Raw genomic sequence first — 15,744 nt, 5'->3', positions numbered from 1 at the left:
GGGTTATATTTATTCTGTTTTTGTGGATATGGTATACCTGGGCAATCTTCCACGTTGTTAGATGCCAGTGTCATAACTGTACTGGAAAAGCTTGGCTTGGGAAGCAGCTAGCTCAGGTGCACAGGTCTTCAGTACTGCAGATAGTGTTGTCAGCGCCCATAGTTTTTGCTGTGTCCAGTGCAATCAACCGTTTCTTAACATCATTTGGTGCAAACTGAATTGACTTGACACTGGCATCGATGAGACATCTGTCGGGGCCAAGTAGGATCATCCATTTGGCACTTTTGGCTGAAGACATTTGCAAACACTTCAACCTTGCCTTTTGCACTCGTGCTGGGCTTCATTCACCATGGTTGAGGTTCGGGATATCCTCGTGGTACTTGCCTCATTGTCCACCATTGTACTCCACTAGATGTGGTAGGGAGTAATGGTGGAAATGGATAACTAGGAGGAGGAGGTTCCATGAAACTCTTTTAGATCCCCATCCTACTTCTCAGCTGTTGTCCTGATTTGATTGTTGTCAAGTGTTCCTTTAAATTATTTGCTTCCAGTCTCTGCTTTTTTTACTGTCATTTCTTTATGTTCATTTCTTTACTGTTATATGAGGATCCTTCATCATTCCACCTCATCTGTTATCTGCTTTGCTGCATGATATGTTATCTGTGTATTGGCGCCCTCAAGGTTTGACTAGGTCTCGTCTTTCACATTGGGTTTCTGTTGCATAGTGTAGAGGTCTCTGATCATTGGAAATTTACTATTCTGTGTAAGTACAGCTGTTTATGGTCTAGTGGAAGCACTGAGGATATGCAGTACTCACTGTAGAAGATGGTATTGCTCCCTATATTTCTTGAAGAAAGTGAAGGGGAGAATCTTGTTTCATTTCGAATCATCTTCATTTTCCACAATCCATAAATGCGATTTAATCCATTTGCTATAAAATCTGAGTTTCACTCCATGTTGTCATGGAAATGGCAACTGGAAAACAGAGCATGCACTCCAGGTTTTATGGTAACTTAAAATAGATCTTTGAATATCTAGTGACAGCACAGTAGGCTGGGAAATTGCTGGTTCCCAGCTTCTCATGAATATCTGAATTGTATTAAATTTTTGCACTGCTCTCTGCCTATCAGTGAATCAGCAATTGATTTAAGAAAAAATTGAACTAATTACGATTTGTCAATTAATTTTGCCATGTCTTTACAATCTTGCATTCTGTCGGTAAAGTTGATTTTGGAAACCAAGCTAGCAAATGCCTCATGCTAGCAACTATGCCTCATGCTACATAAACAAAGTCAGTAAACTGCTGAAGATGCTTCCTTCTGAATTTAATGTCGAGATGAGATGTACTTATCTTAAAAGGGTAGCAGAGTAAGGCTCTTCTGAGAGTTGAGAGGTAATACCTTGGGCTCTGAGTAAATACAGACCAGAAAGATCCAAGTTTTGATTCCTGGTCTTTGCAGCGATAACTGATCTGAATGGTAGAGGTTTTACAATCACCATCAATTCTTGGGTTAAATTCTTACAGGGCTTGACTGAGTAGATGCAGGAGGATGTTTCCCCAGGCTGGGGAGTCGAGAACCAGGGGTCACAGCCTCAGAATAAGGGCTCGGCCATTTAGGACTGAGAAATTTATTCACTTGGAGGGTGGTGAATCTTTGGAATTCGCTACCCCAGTGGGCTGTGAAACCTCAGTCGTTGAGTATATTCAAGACAGAGATCGATAGCTTTTTGGATATTAAGGGAATCAAGGGATATGGGGATAGTGCAGGCAAGTGTAGTTGAGGTAGAAGGTCAGCCATGATCTCATTGAATGGCGGAGCAGGCTCGAGGGGCCGAGTGACCTACTCCTCCTAATTCTTATGTTCTTATGCTTAAGAAAAGAAAAAATAGCTAGAATCCTACCAGAAGTACATGTGTGTGGACTTTTGGTTAGAACAGGATTGGAAAGGCCAGTTGGGCGAGGAACTAAAGAGTGGTAAGGGAATCAGTGCATTGAAAAATTCAGCCTCATTTGACCATTGGAAATTCAGCCATGCTTCTTGCTGGTCACTGCCCACTGATTCCAGCTGGAAATTGCTTACGTGTGGATGTCAAATTGGGTTTGCCTATGAAATAGGTGTTGAGTAGCCTGCCAAAGCCCACTTACTGGCTTGCACATGCAGAATGATCTCTTACTATGGTACTAGATGTTGATTGGTGTCTTCAGAATTTTACCCAGCATGAATTAGTGCATTCAAGAGAGGAAGAGAACCTTGTGGTGGGAGCAGAAACTGCCCATTAAACTGAATCAGGAGTTTATTTGGGGATATGTTTTCCTCGGACACTTGTAATTTTGCGTAAACCCAGCAAACAGTAACCTCAAGTCGACTCCCAGACGGGGATACAAACACTAAAAGCTAAGAACATTTGGATCTCATTGGTAAATGCTAGTGAGTCTCCAATGGTGTTACTGTAATTGATATACTGTTTTATAGGAACTGGAAACACTGTACCTTGTAACACATGACATTCTCCTGCTAAGGTGAAGCTGTGTGTAAGTTGCTGTGTCACTTTAAGACCACAAGACCTAACCGAGACCTTTCTGAGATCAACTTGAGGCTAGTTACACTCGAGCAGATTGAGATCAATTGAAGGCCATGGGAAATGAATGCAAAGGACGGACTTTTTAAAAATACTTTATTTAAAAGAGCAAAAAGTGACCCAAATTTGCACATTGTCTCAAAACTTTTATATAGATATAATTTTATGAAACCAGACTGGAATTTCTCAGCAGAGGGTGAAAGGAAAAATGTTACAGTTTCAAGGGATGACTTATAGCATTGCCTCTGCAGTAGATCTTGTCCATTGTACCTGCGTAGGCCACTGTTTCATCTGTAAGCCGCGAATATTCTTAACTGTTGGTTCTGTTATTTTCCTATAGCTTGTTGCACTATTTGAATAGTTCAGGGAATGTTGGTTTTTATTTCCCCCCTCCCTTTTTCATAGGCTTGCAAACAACATTCTATCCCTATTTGTGATTTTAACAAGTCATTTGGATGCGATCCAGGAAAATAAATTGGGTTCTGTCTTTTTCCTTTTTACCAGCTTGAGTAAATCCATTGCTATTAATCTGCAGCATTGGGCACAGACAAACAAATGTAATCTGTCCCCTTCAGAGAAAATTGTAAGGAACATGGGGACTCTTGTAGACTGAATCACTCGGTTAATGTAAGCCACATTCTTGAAGAGATTAAACCTTTGTAGCTATAGTTTTCCTTATGAAGGCACTTTTTTTTTAAAACTCATTTGTTTCCTCTCTCCACTACCCTTATTTCATTGCTGACAAACCCCCCCCCTCCCCCCGCCCCCCGCCCCCAGAAGTCAAAAGTTTTGGTCCTACCTATCAGACTCTCGTGAATCATAATTTGTCATTCAAATAAGTCACCAGTTGATGTAGTTTGTTTCATGAAGTCTTATGTTTCTGCTATATTTAGAAAACGTCTGAGGATTACATTAAGTTTTATGACCGAAAACAATGTAATATATTCAGGGATCTGCTTAGGCACTTTGTACCACATTTCAACAGAGCTTTTTGTGCAGTCATTATACTCTGGCTCGATCTTATTTTAATTGTTGCATCATTTATATTTTTCTCATCGTGAGGTGGTGTTGGTACCAAATGGAACATTTTTGCACTTGCAGGGAACATTAAGACGGATTGCAAAACTTTCTATAGATATGTAAAGAGAAAAAGGTTAGTAAAGACAAACGTAGGTCCCCTGCAGTCAGAATCAGGGGAAGTCATAACGGGGAACAAAGAAATGGCGGACCAATTGAACAAGTACTTTGGTTCGGTATTCACGAAGGAGGACACAAACAACCTTCCGGTTATAAAAGGGGTCGGGGGGTCTAGTAAGGAGGAGGAATTGAGGGAAATCCTTATTAGCCGGGAAATTGTGTTGGGGAAATTGATGGGATTGAAGGCCGATAAGTCCCCAGGGCCTGATGGACTGCATCCCAGAGTACTTAAGGAGGTGGCCTTGGAAATAGTGGATGCATTGACAGTCATTTTCCAACATTCCATTGACTCTGGATCAGTTCCTATAGAGTGGAGGGTAGCCAATGTAACCCCACTTTTTAAAAAAGGAGGGAGAGAGAAAACAGGGAATTATAGACCGGTCAGCCTGACATCGGTAGTGGGTAAAATGATGGAATCAATTATTAAGGATGTCATAGCAGTGCATTTGGAAAGAGGTGACATGATAGGTCCAAGTCAGCATGGATTTGTGAAAGGGAAATCATGCTTGACAAATCTTCTGGAATTTTTTGAGGATGTTTCCAGTAGAGTGGACAAGGGAGAACCAGTTGATGTGGTATATTTGGACTTTCAGAAGGCGTTCGACAAGGTCCCACACAAGAGAATGATGTGCAAAGTTAGAGCACATGGGATTGGGGGTAGTGTGCTGACATGGATTGAGAACTGGTTGTCAGACAGGAAGCAAAGAGTAGGAGTAAATGGGTACTTTTCAGAATGGCAGGCAGTGACTAGTGGGGTACCGCAAGGTTCTGTGCTGGGGCCCCAGCTGTTTACACTGTACATTAATGATTTAGATGAGGGGATTACATGTAGTATCTCCAAATTTGCGGATGACACTAAGTTGGGTGGCAGTGTGAGCTGTGAGGAAGATGCTGTGAGGCTGCAGAGCGACTTGGATAGGTTAGGTGAGTGGGCAAATGCATGGCAGATGAAATATAATGTGGATAAATGTGAGGTTATCCACTTTGGTGGTAAAAACAGAGAGACAGACTATTATCTGAATGGTGACAGATAAGGAAAAGGGGAGGTGCAAAGAGACCTGGGTGTCATGGTATATCAGTCATTGAAGGTTGGCATGCAGGTGCAGCAGGCGGTTAAGAAAGCAAATGGCATGTTGGCCTTCATAGCAAGGGGATTTGAGTACAGGGGCAGGGAGGTGTTGCTACAGTTGTACAGGGCATTGGTGAGGCCACACCTGGAGTATTGTGTACAGTTTTGGTCTCCTAACCTGAGGAAGGACATTCTTGCTATTGAGGGAGTGCAGCGAAGGTTCACCAGACTGATTCCCGGGATGGTAGGACTGACCTATCAAGAAAGACTGGATCAACTGGGCTTGTATTCACTGGAGTTCAGAAGAATGAGAGGGGACCTCATAGAAACATTTAAAATTCTGACGGGGTTAGACAGGTTAGATGCAGGAAGAATGTTCCCAATGTTGGGGAAGTCCAGAACCAGAGGTCACAGTCTAAGGATAAGGGGTAAGCCATTTAGGACCGAGATGCGGAGGAACTTCTTCACCCAGAGAGTGGTGAACCTGTGGAATTCTCTACCACAGAAAGTTGTTGAGGCCAATTCACTAAATATATTCAAAAAGGAGTTAGATGAGGTCCTTACTACTAGGGGGATCAAGGGGTATGGCGAGAAAGCAGGAATGGGGTACTGAAGTTGAATGTTCAGCCATGAACTCATTGAATGGCGGTGCAGGCTAGAAGGGCCGAATGGCCTACTCCTGCACCTATTTTCTATGTTGGCACTGAGCATTATCATCAAGAATTCCTAAGTCAGGTGCAGCAGTGTCAGATGGGAGTCAGACTCTCACTGAGGGAGTATATAACCAATGAGGGAGAGAAGAAGGAACTTGGGTGAAAACTGCTGAATGGTTAGTTAAAAGTCCTGTGGTTGGGGAAGACTGAATCAGTGAAATGGTGTAGAAATCCAAGGGAAGATGACCAGAGCCACTCTTAATCATCTCCAGTAAAGAAAGGCTTTCATTTATATAATGCTTTCATGACCACCGGACATCCCAAAACTCTTTACAGCCAATGAAATACTTTACAGACAATGAAGTATAGTCGCTGTTGTAGGAAACACAGCAGCCAATTTGTGCACGGCAAGCTCCTACAAACAGCAATGTGATAATGAGCAGATAATCTGTTTTTATTTGATGTTGATTGAAGGACAAATATTGGCCAGGACACCGGGGAGAACTCCCCTGCTCCTCTTCGAAATAGTGCTGTGGGATCTTTTACATCCATCTGAGAGAGCAGATGGAGTCTCCGAAAGTCGGAACCTCTGATAATTCAGTACTGGACTGGGAGCGTTGGCTTAGATTTCCGTGCTCAAGTAGTTTTAAGTAGAATTGCAAATATGACATTCATTGTGTTGAAATCCAGACTTATCAAATCGACTTCTCTTTAACTTGCTCTTTCTCTGGAGCTCAAAAATATGGAACTCCTGGTTTCCCGTGGTCCTTCTTTCCTTCCTCATACAACCTTCAGGCATTAAAATTCAAGCTGAGTGTCCCCTAGTCAGTTAGTCCTGACTAACTGGCCTTTTACTTTGCAACTTTGTGTAGTGTCCTGAATTAGAGACCAATGCCAATTTTTCATGAACATTCATTTGAAATTAAAAACATGAATTTTATAGTTTGGACAGCAGAATTGTGCTTTTATAAAGAATTGTTTGTGATAACAGAACTTCAAGTTAATGTAGTAATTGTTCCAGCTGCATTCTCCCAGTCGTGCTATCTACGGGAATTAGGCACCTGGTGCAAGTCTGGGATTTTGATCGCAACGTATCCGCAGTAACCCAGTACATTGACTTGAGTGAAGTGGGATAAACTTGACTAATACGCTTTCTAAAAAATCTTGGGCACCGCTCAGAGATTGCAGTGTTAAGTTACTTTCTAGTGAGTCTGTCAAAAAGCAAAGACATAACAGCAAACTGTGTGTTGCACAACTGTAGCAGGATTTTAGCTGGGCAATTTTTGCTGAATGCACAAAACTCTGAAGTACTCTCCTGAATAAATAATGGCATTGGCTCAAGTTGCTCTTTCATCTGTAAAACCTTCTACAGCAAATGTCAATTTGAACACAAACATTGCTCCTTCGATGACTCAATTGGTAAAGGCAGTGTGTGAATGTTCCATAAAGACCAAAAGATGTCTGATTTGATTCCTGGTTTGTGCCCCTAACCGATCTCGGTTGGGAAAGCTCTGGTGGAGCTTCCATCTCCTGGGCTCGGAAGAAGAAAGTCAACTACCCAGTGACCCTCCGCTGGAAAATGTGTGTGGATGTGGATTTTTGGTGAGGGCAATTTTGGACTTGGCATTGATATGCCCCCACAGTTTGCTAATATTCATTGTCTTGGTTTGCTTATGAAGATTAGCTACTGGAATGAGGTGCTAAGATGTTGCTGACATCTATGGATTAATGCCTGTGCAAGAGCCAGTGTCTTTGCAAGAAGGAGAGAAAATAGAACAAAATTAAGCCGACGAGGCAAATTGTTCACTTTCAATGCAAAGCAAGGCACAGTAGTTGTACTAAATGATAGTCTGCTGATAACTTGAAATATTTTGCACTAAAGAAATTTGAATTATGCAGTCATTCAAATTGTGAAACATAAGTACAGCAAAATAGTAACTGGTTTAAAAATATGGAATCACTAGATAATTCAAATTGAGCAACTTTGAATTAAAAGCAGCAGATGTAATGTGTATTTTAGCGGTATTGCTATAATACACCATGGGCAGGCGAGACGCTGATCCTTTAAAGCACTGTTGCATTTGTGTTTTTTTTAGTTTAGATCACTGAAGAGGGGTATCTGTGTGCTAGCTCACCATGTTAACATTGATAAAAACAGCTCCTTTTTTCCCAGTGTCAGGATCACAGGCCTGCATTTTTGTGGAGTGGCACGTTTATATTTCCTGCAGGGGTGTGATTCTGTCCAGAGCCAGTACTGAAAACTGTGTTGAATGTGGGTTTGGAAGCACTAAAAGCAGCTGTGCCATCTCATTTAAAGGCATAAAACAATCCAAAATGTGAAGTGAAGACATTTAATTTAAAGGTTTTGAGCACTTAATCTAATATTTCATCCGTTAGCTTTTGTGGGGAGTGACATCGATTATCTGTTCAGTTTTACGTTGAGAAAGGGAAGAAATATTTTTCAAAATGTCCTATGTGGCGAGCTTTATGTTAAAAAGGGAAACAGGAATTGAAAATATTGCAGGATTTCTGAAAGTTTGACAGTTGCACTAAGGGAAAATTTTACAGTGCAGACTGAGATGTATCTGAAATGTATTAAACCCCGGGAAAACTAGATGATGTAACTAAAATATGTTAACTCCTATCTTACTGATCTTAGATTAGTCGCAATGTCTACAAATTTATTTTTCAAGTTATGTTGAATTATGGAGTGGTCACGTGGATTGCTTCAGTGCTGTAATTGATCAAAACTCATTCATTGGGCCCAAGTTTCCACACGACAAAAAACGGGCGCCCCTCCGAGCTGGGCGCCCGTTTTTCGCGCCTAACGGCGCCTAAAAAAAAAAAATCGCAATTCTGGAGCGTTCTGCAGCTCCTTGTCTGCCTGGCACGGCGCCCAGGGGGGTCGGAGCCTACACTCGCGCTGATTTTGTAAGTGGGAGGGGGCGGGTACTATTTAAATTAGTTTTTTTCCTGCCGGCAACGCTGCGCGTGCGCGTTGGAGCGTTCGCACATGCTCAGTGTGAAAAAAAATTGGCACTCGCCCATTTTTGTAGTTCTTTGTAGCTGTTTAATTTTTGAACATTTTTTAAATAAAAGCACATTGCCAGCAGCACTTGCAGCCTTCTCACTGCCTCCTCCCCCCCCCCCCCGCGGGAAGAACGGGCGCCTCCTACCCCCCCCCCCCCCTGCAGAAAGAACGGGCGCCTCCTCTCCCCTCCCCCCCGCGGGAAGAACGGGCGCCTCCCCCGCGGGCAGAACGGGCGCCTCAGGCTGACTGCAGAATTCTCCGTGCCTGAAGCACTTTCACACAGGTAGGAAGATGGTTTATTTAATCTTTTCTTTGCTTATAAATGTTTATTCAGGTTGGATTTATTTGTAGAAGTATAAATAAGGATTTATTGTAGAATTTAATGAGTTCCCTTCTCCCCCCCCCTCCCCCCCCGACCTCGTTCTGGACGCCTAATTTGTAACCTGCGCCTGATTTTTTAATGTGTAGAACAGATTTTTTCAGTTCTACAAAAATCTTCATTTGCTCCATTCTACTTTAGTTTGGAGTACGTTTTCACTGTGGAAACTTTAAAATCAGGCGTCAGTGGCCGGACACGCCCCCTTTTGAAGAAAAAATTCTGTTCCAAAGTAGAACTGTTCTACCTGACTAGAACTGCAGAAAAAAAAATGTACAGAATTGCGATTTCTAAGATAGTCCGTTCTCCACCAGTTGCTCCTAAAAAATCAGGCGCAAATCATGTGGAAATTTGGGCCCATTGTCTCTGCATAATCTTCCGAATCAGTTGAGTTGGTATTGTGGCTTGGGAAGAAACATTGAGCAATAATCAACTCATTTGTTGGTTAATGAGGCTTCAGGTAACTGGTGAAGCTGCTGTGTGAAGAAGTTTCCATTGAATATATGCATTTCTCCAACAGCGTTGCTGGCAAGGTTTTGTTTTGTTGCCATGATAACATGGACAACTTCTGCAATTGTTGTCTGACCTTTTAATTTTGTAGCCTTATTAGCTTTGTCAATATATTTCCTTCATTTCCACTGAAGCACGTCTGTTGCTTCTGCCACGTATTGTACAGGTTTGTTTTGTTGGTATTTTCTTAAATTTTGAACTACTGAATAATGGTCTACAGCTTTGGGACCAACGATAATATGAAAAGTCCTGCCGCAACCACCTTCCCAAAAGTTTTTTTTGTTGAAAAGTGCTAACTATTAACTACCCCACTTGAAGTATTCTGTGGGTTTGAAAATCATAATGCCCTATTGTCCCATTTATTGTCCTTTGTAAAATCTTGTATGATGTACGTGAGATGACCAGTTTTAAATCACTGGCTGATTTTTCTTAAATGACTAAGCTGCTGCGAATTTAGTTCAGGTGTGGAAGAATGTATATCTGAAACTGAGGTGGGTGCAGCATTTGGTAACGTGGATTAATTGGCAGTGCAACATTTTTACTGATTTGAAATACGTCACAAATTGGGACTCGTGCCTGAGCTAAAGTGTCGTGCACATTGAACTGGTCATAGAAACATAGAAAATAGGTGCACGAGTAGGCCATTCGGTCCTTCGAGCCTGCACCGCCGTTCAATGAGTTCATGACTGGAACATGCAATTTCAGTACCCCATTCTCATTGTGGAGTACGTTTTCACTGTGGAAACTTTAAAATCAGGCGTCAGTGGCCGGACACGCCCCCTTTTGAAGAAAAAATTCTGTTCCAAAGTAGAACTCATTGTGCGAGGCCCCTTGGGGAAGAGTGACCATAATATGGTGGAATTCTGCATTAGGATGGAGAATGAAACAGTAAATTCAGAGACCATGGTCCAGAACTTAAAGAAGGGTAACTTTGAAGGTATGAGGCGAGAATTGGCTAGGATAGATTGGCGAATGATACTTAGGGGGTTGACTGTGGATGGGCAATGGCAGACATTTAGAGACCGCATGGATGAAGTACAACAATTGTACATTCCTGTCTGGCGTAAAAATAAAAAGGGGAAGGTGGCTCAACCGTGGCTATCTAGGGAAATCAGGGATAGTATTAAAGCCAAGGAAGTGGCATACAAATTGGCCAGAAATAGCAGCGAACCTGGGGACTGGGAGAAATTTAGAACTCAGCAGAGGAGGACAAAGGGTTTGATTAGGACAGGGAAAATGGAGTACGAGAAGAAGCTTGCAGGGAACATTAAGGCGGATTGCAAAAGTTTCTATAGGTATGTAAAGAGAAAAAGGTTGGTGAAGACAAACGTAGGTCCCCTGCAGTCAGAATCAGGGGAAGTCATAACGGGGAACAAAGAAATGGCGGATCAATTGAACAAGTACTTTGGTTCGGTATTCACTAAGGAGGATACAAACAACCTTCCGGATATAAAAGGGGTCAGAGGGTCTAGTAAGGAAGAGGAACTGAGGGAAATCTTTATTAGTCGGGAAATTGTGTTGGGGAAATTGATGGGATTGAAGGCAGATAAATCCCCAGGGCCTGATGGCCTGCATCCTAGAGTACTTAAGGAGGTGGCCTTGGAAATAGCGGATGCATTGACAGTCATTTTCCAACATTCCATTGACTCTGGATCAGTTCCTATGGAGTGGAGGGTAGCCAATGTAACCCCACTTTTTAAAAAAGGAGGGAGAGAGAAAACAGGGAATTATAGACCGGTCAGCCTGACCTCAGTAGTGGGTAAAATGATGGAATCAATTATTAAGGATGTCATAGCAGTGCATCTGGAAAATGGTGACATGATAGGTCCAAGTCAGCATGGATTTGTGAAAGGGAAATCATGCTTGACAAATCTTCTGGAATTTTTTGAGGATGTTTCCAGTAAAGTGGACAAAGGAGAACCAGTTGATGTGGTATATTTGGACTTTCAGAAGGCTTTCGACAAGGTCCCACACAAGAGATTAATGTGCAAAGTTAAAGCACATGGGATTGGGGGTAGTGTGCTGACGTGGATTGAGAACTGGTTGTCAGACAGGAAGCAAAGAGTAGGAGTAAACGGGTACTTTTCAGAATGGCAGGCAGTGACTAGTGGAGTGCCGCAAGGTTCTGTGCTGGGGCCCCAGCTGTTTACATTGTACATTAATGATTTAGACGAGGGGATTAAATGCAGTATCTCCAAATTTGCGGATGATACTAAGTTGGGTGGCAGTGTGAGCTGCGAGGAGGATGCTATTAGGCTGCAGAGTGACTTGGATAGGTTAGGTGAGTGGGCAAATGCATGGCAGATGAAGTATAATGTGGATAAATGTGAGGTTATCCACTTTGGTGGTAAAAACAGAGAGACAGACTATTATCTGAATGGTGACAGATTAGGAAAAGGGAAGGTGCAACGAGACCTGGGTGTCATGGTACATCAGTCATTGAAGGTTGGCATGCAGGTACAGCAGGCGGTTAAGAAAGCAAATGGCATGTTGGCCTTCATAGCGAGGGGATTTGAATACAGGGGCAGGGAGGTGTTGCTACAGTTGTACAGGGCCTTGGTGAGGCCACACCTGGAGTATTGTGTACAGTTTTGGTCTCCTAACTTGAGGAAGGACATTCTTGCTATTGAGGGAGTGCAGCGAAGGTTCACCAGACTGATTCCCGGGATGGCGGGACTGACCTATCAAGAAAGATTGGATCAATTGGGCTTGTATTCACTGGAGTTCAGAAGAATGAGAGGGGACCTCATAGAAACGTTTAAAATTCTGACGGGTTTAGACAGGTTAGATGCAGAAAGAATGTTCCCAATGTTGGGGAAGTCCAGAACCAGGGGTCACAGTCTGAGGATAAGGGGTAAGCCATTTAGGACCGAGATGAGGAGAAACTTCTTCACCCAGAGAGTGGTGAACCTGTGGAATTCTCTACCACAGAAAGTAGTTGAGGCCAATTCACTAAATATATTCAAAAGGGAGTTAGATGAAGTCCTTACTACTCGGGGGATCAAGGGTTATGGCGAGAAAGCAGGAAGGGGTTACTGAAGTTTCATGTTCAGCCATGAACTCATTGAATGGCGGTGCAGGCTAGAAGGGCTGAATGGCCTGCTCCTGCACCTATTTTCTATGTTTCTATGTTTCTATTCCTGCTTTCTCGCCAATCTGCTCCTAACCTTTTTATATTTTATAAAAATAAACCGGAGCATCTCCACTGTTACTGAAATGGGAATGCTGTAGATTCCGTTGCATGCTAGAGTACAGGAATACAGTGTAGATGGATCATTAGTTCTAGCAGACGGTCTACATTTGTTGAAAAGAAATCAATGTGAAGCCAATGGCAGAATCTTTCAGTAAAAATCAGGATAATTATTTCAAGTAGCATTTTTTTGAATTGGTTTACTTGCTTCTTGGTGAAATTCTCTAAACCTCAAACCATCTACTTTTTGGTCGAGACGAGCAGGTAGTTGGGTAGAAAAAGCTGCAGCTGATCAAGGAGGATTAAATGTAGCAATCAATGAAGGATTGGAAATTGGGTGGGTGTGCATAAAACTCACTTAGTCTTGCATGCTAGTGATTTGCTTTGTGCAACTTGGCAAAAGCTGGAAGATAACCCTAATTGGCATGTTACATTTTAAGACTCTGGTTTAGTGTATATTAAGGTCCCGTTTGGTTGTTGCTTTCTTTGACTTTTAATTAGTATTTCTATTTTTCATGGAATCCAATGTAACTGTAGGCAAAATGTCAAATGGCAATTATTCGAGACCTACGTAACCAACAGTTAATCTGGACCACATTTCTCGGTATCTATTTTTGTTATGGAAAATGGCTTTGCTCTATATAATCTTCCTCTTTTGTGCTTGCAGTATGCTGGTGCTGTGCTAAGTGATGGAAGATAATGTTGAAATTAAAGGTTTGGAGTTTTTAATAGCTTTCATTCTATTTAGTTCCTGTTTTAAGAATTTAATATTGTATCTTTACAGCATTCCCTGGTTGACGACAAGAATGAAACCAGGAGTGCTGCTTTAGAGCTGTTGCTTCAAACAAAAGCGTAGAAAAGCCTCGGGATATCAAATTTCCCCTTTCCTGTGGGAAAAGTGCTTGCCCACTACTGGGTAATCCCCACTGCCATTGCAAATGATGCATGAGGTTCTGTAGGCAAAAATCTGTCGTACCCATCAGTGTGACGTGCTGCCATGCTGGCCTTAAGTTCATTGTTGGAAAACTGGCATAACTCTGATGTTTACTTCAGTGGCTGATTAGGCTCAGCCGGGACCAGTTTTGGTGTTTTATTTTATTTAAAAATATGATCGTACTTAAACTGAAAGATTCTGGGGTGGGTTATTTTTAAATCTTGGCTATGCACTTGGAGTGCCGTAACCTACAAGGCTACGGACCAAGAGTTGGAAAGTGGGATTAGGCTGGGTAGCTCTTTATCGGCTGGCACAGACACGATGGGCTGAATGGCCTCCTGTGTTATAAATCTCTGATTCTATAAAATCTTAAATTCCCTTTTTTCTGTTTGACTATGCATTTTATATTAAATTTTTTTCCCCCCCCCCGGCCAAAATGTATTGTGCACAGTTCTGCAATTTCACTGCAAGAATCACTCAGCAAGGCACGGAGACAGCGTTTTTATTTTAATCTCAGCGGCAGATATCCACATTTTTTCACTGGTGGGAGTGAAGAAGGCTGTTGGATATCAGGCTTGTGCAATAGTCTCACTGAAGTATCTGCAATTTGTTAACTACGTTAGTGTTCTCCAGGACAATATTAAAATAGCGGCATTTGTCAAAGTCGGTGTGACCTATTACACATCCGCACAAAAAGTTCAGAGCAGGTAATTTATTGCCGTTTAGTTAACCCAGGAGATCTTGATCCCTTTGCTCATTACATGCAAGATAACAAATTGCAGAATTTACCAGCCTTCTGCATAATGTTTATTTTATTTCATGGAATAGATGGGAGTGCATTCAAACCGAGAGGTGATCTCTGCTCAGTAACAGACCATACCTGTCGTTCAAAGTTAAATGTACAACAATCATTGAAATGCAAGAATAAGATTCATTTTCTCAAAGAAAGTACATGTCCCTACTGTGTTAAAGGTGAATTAAGTGCAGGTGGTTACAGAAACAATGAAAGGATTACGATTACCTGAAAGGTCAAAGTTAAGATATTCATATGTGGACAATGACATTGATCCAATTATAGATTTATGACTCATAGGGTACTCCTGAGTTTTGATCACATATGCACCAAGATTCGATTGTGGTGGCTTATGCTGGTATATGGGGATGCTGAAAATGGTTTGTGTGTAAGTTGCTACGTCACAATAGTTTATGACAATGCCTTCCTTACCTTTGCAATAGATTTTCTACTTTGCTAGTTTCTCAACATTTTCTTTTTTTAAATCCTGTTACACTACATCTCCTTGTGACATTTATTTGCTCAGAAGAGTTCACTGGAGGAAAGAGGAGTATTGTGTTCCCTACAAATTGAAAGAAGTGTATTTCGGATACGAAGGGCGTTTTAAATTATATAAGTGGTAATTTAAATATATGGTCCTTTTTTTGAGTGTTTCTTCGCTTCCTCTGATAAATATTCATTGCCATCAGGTGCCTTTTCTCTTTTTTCCTTTCCTCTGACCCTAAAGCTTGGATGGCTGGGCTGATATCTAGGGAACTTTCAGCTGTGGCACTTCCACTGTTGGGGTGATAGTGCCCTGTGTTTTAAGAGTAGCTTTACGTAAAGTTCAGAAAATGATACTGCACCCTGTAATTTTTTTAAATGATTGAAATATAGTTGCCTACATCTTAGTTGATGGACAAATAGTTTGAGTGTTTCATTTGTTTGTACGCCGTTTAATTTACAGAAAATATTGGCAAGTATGAAATTATTGCCATATTAATCTTGCCCATCTGATTTAAAAAAAAATTAAAAATATTCTATTGGCTGTGATTTTGTTGTTGATGGAATTTGGAGGGGGGAATGATTAGCAAATTCTGTTTAAAATAATCAAACTTTACATTAATTTTTGGTGTAGGATGATTTCAATTTTCCATCTGCTCCCAAGTACACAGTATTTGGATGGTTGAGATTTTTATCCATAATTTTGGAGTTTGTATATTTAAGGGTCACTCCCCCCACCCCAAGCAGTTTACAGATATTCTTTCCTGTGATTTTTTTTCAAACCCCAGTATATTATGCAAAATACTAAAAACGAAGCACATACAAAATACTTTGTACTGATCTGTTGCCTAATTCATTGAAATCTAATTTGCTCGCATAAAACTTATACAAGCATGTCTCCCAGCTTTGCTCACTTTTTCCTCCATAT

At 41.6% G+C, this 15,744-nt stretch overlaps 1 protein-coding gene across 6 annotated transcripts in view; it reads left to right on the top strand.

Annotated features, from left to right (window-relative positions):
- Positions 1-15,744, top strand: part of pias1b (protein inhibitor of activated STAT, 1b) — a 174,693-nt gene that overhangs the window by 38,549 nt on the left and 120,400 nt on the right. The window contains exon 2 of one of the 6 annotated variants that reach the window (XM_070858514.1): positions 13,274-13,320. The exons of the other annotated variants lie outside the window; for them this stretch is intronic. Within the exon in view, the coding sequence (XP_070714615.1) occupies positions 13,306-13,320 (15 nt within the window). The 5' untranslated portion in view covers positions 13,274-13,305. The remainder of the gene's footprint in view (positions 1-13,273; positions 13,321-15,744) is intronic. 6 annotated transcript variants of the gene reach the window in all.

The sequence above is a fragment of the Pristiophorus japonicus genome, chromosome 17 (assembly GCF_044704955.1).
Source record: "Pristiophorus japonicus isolate sPriJap1 chromosome 17, sPriJap1.hap1, whole genome shotgun sequence".
In the NCBI taxonomy this organism is placed as follows: Eukaryota; Metazoa; Chordata; class Chondrichthyes; family Pristiophoridae; genus Pristiophorus; species Pristiophorus japonicus.
The sequence above is the reverse complement of the archived record's forward strand: the minus strand, read 5'-3'. Positions and strand labels throughout refer to the sequence as shown.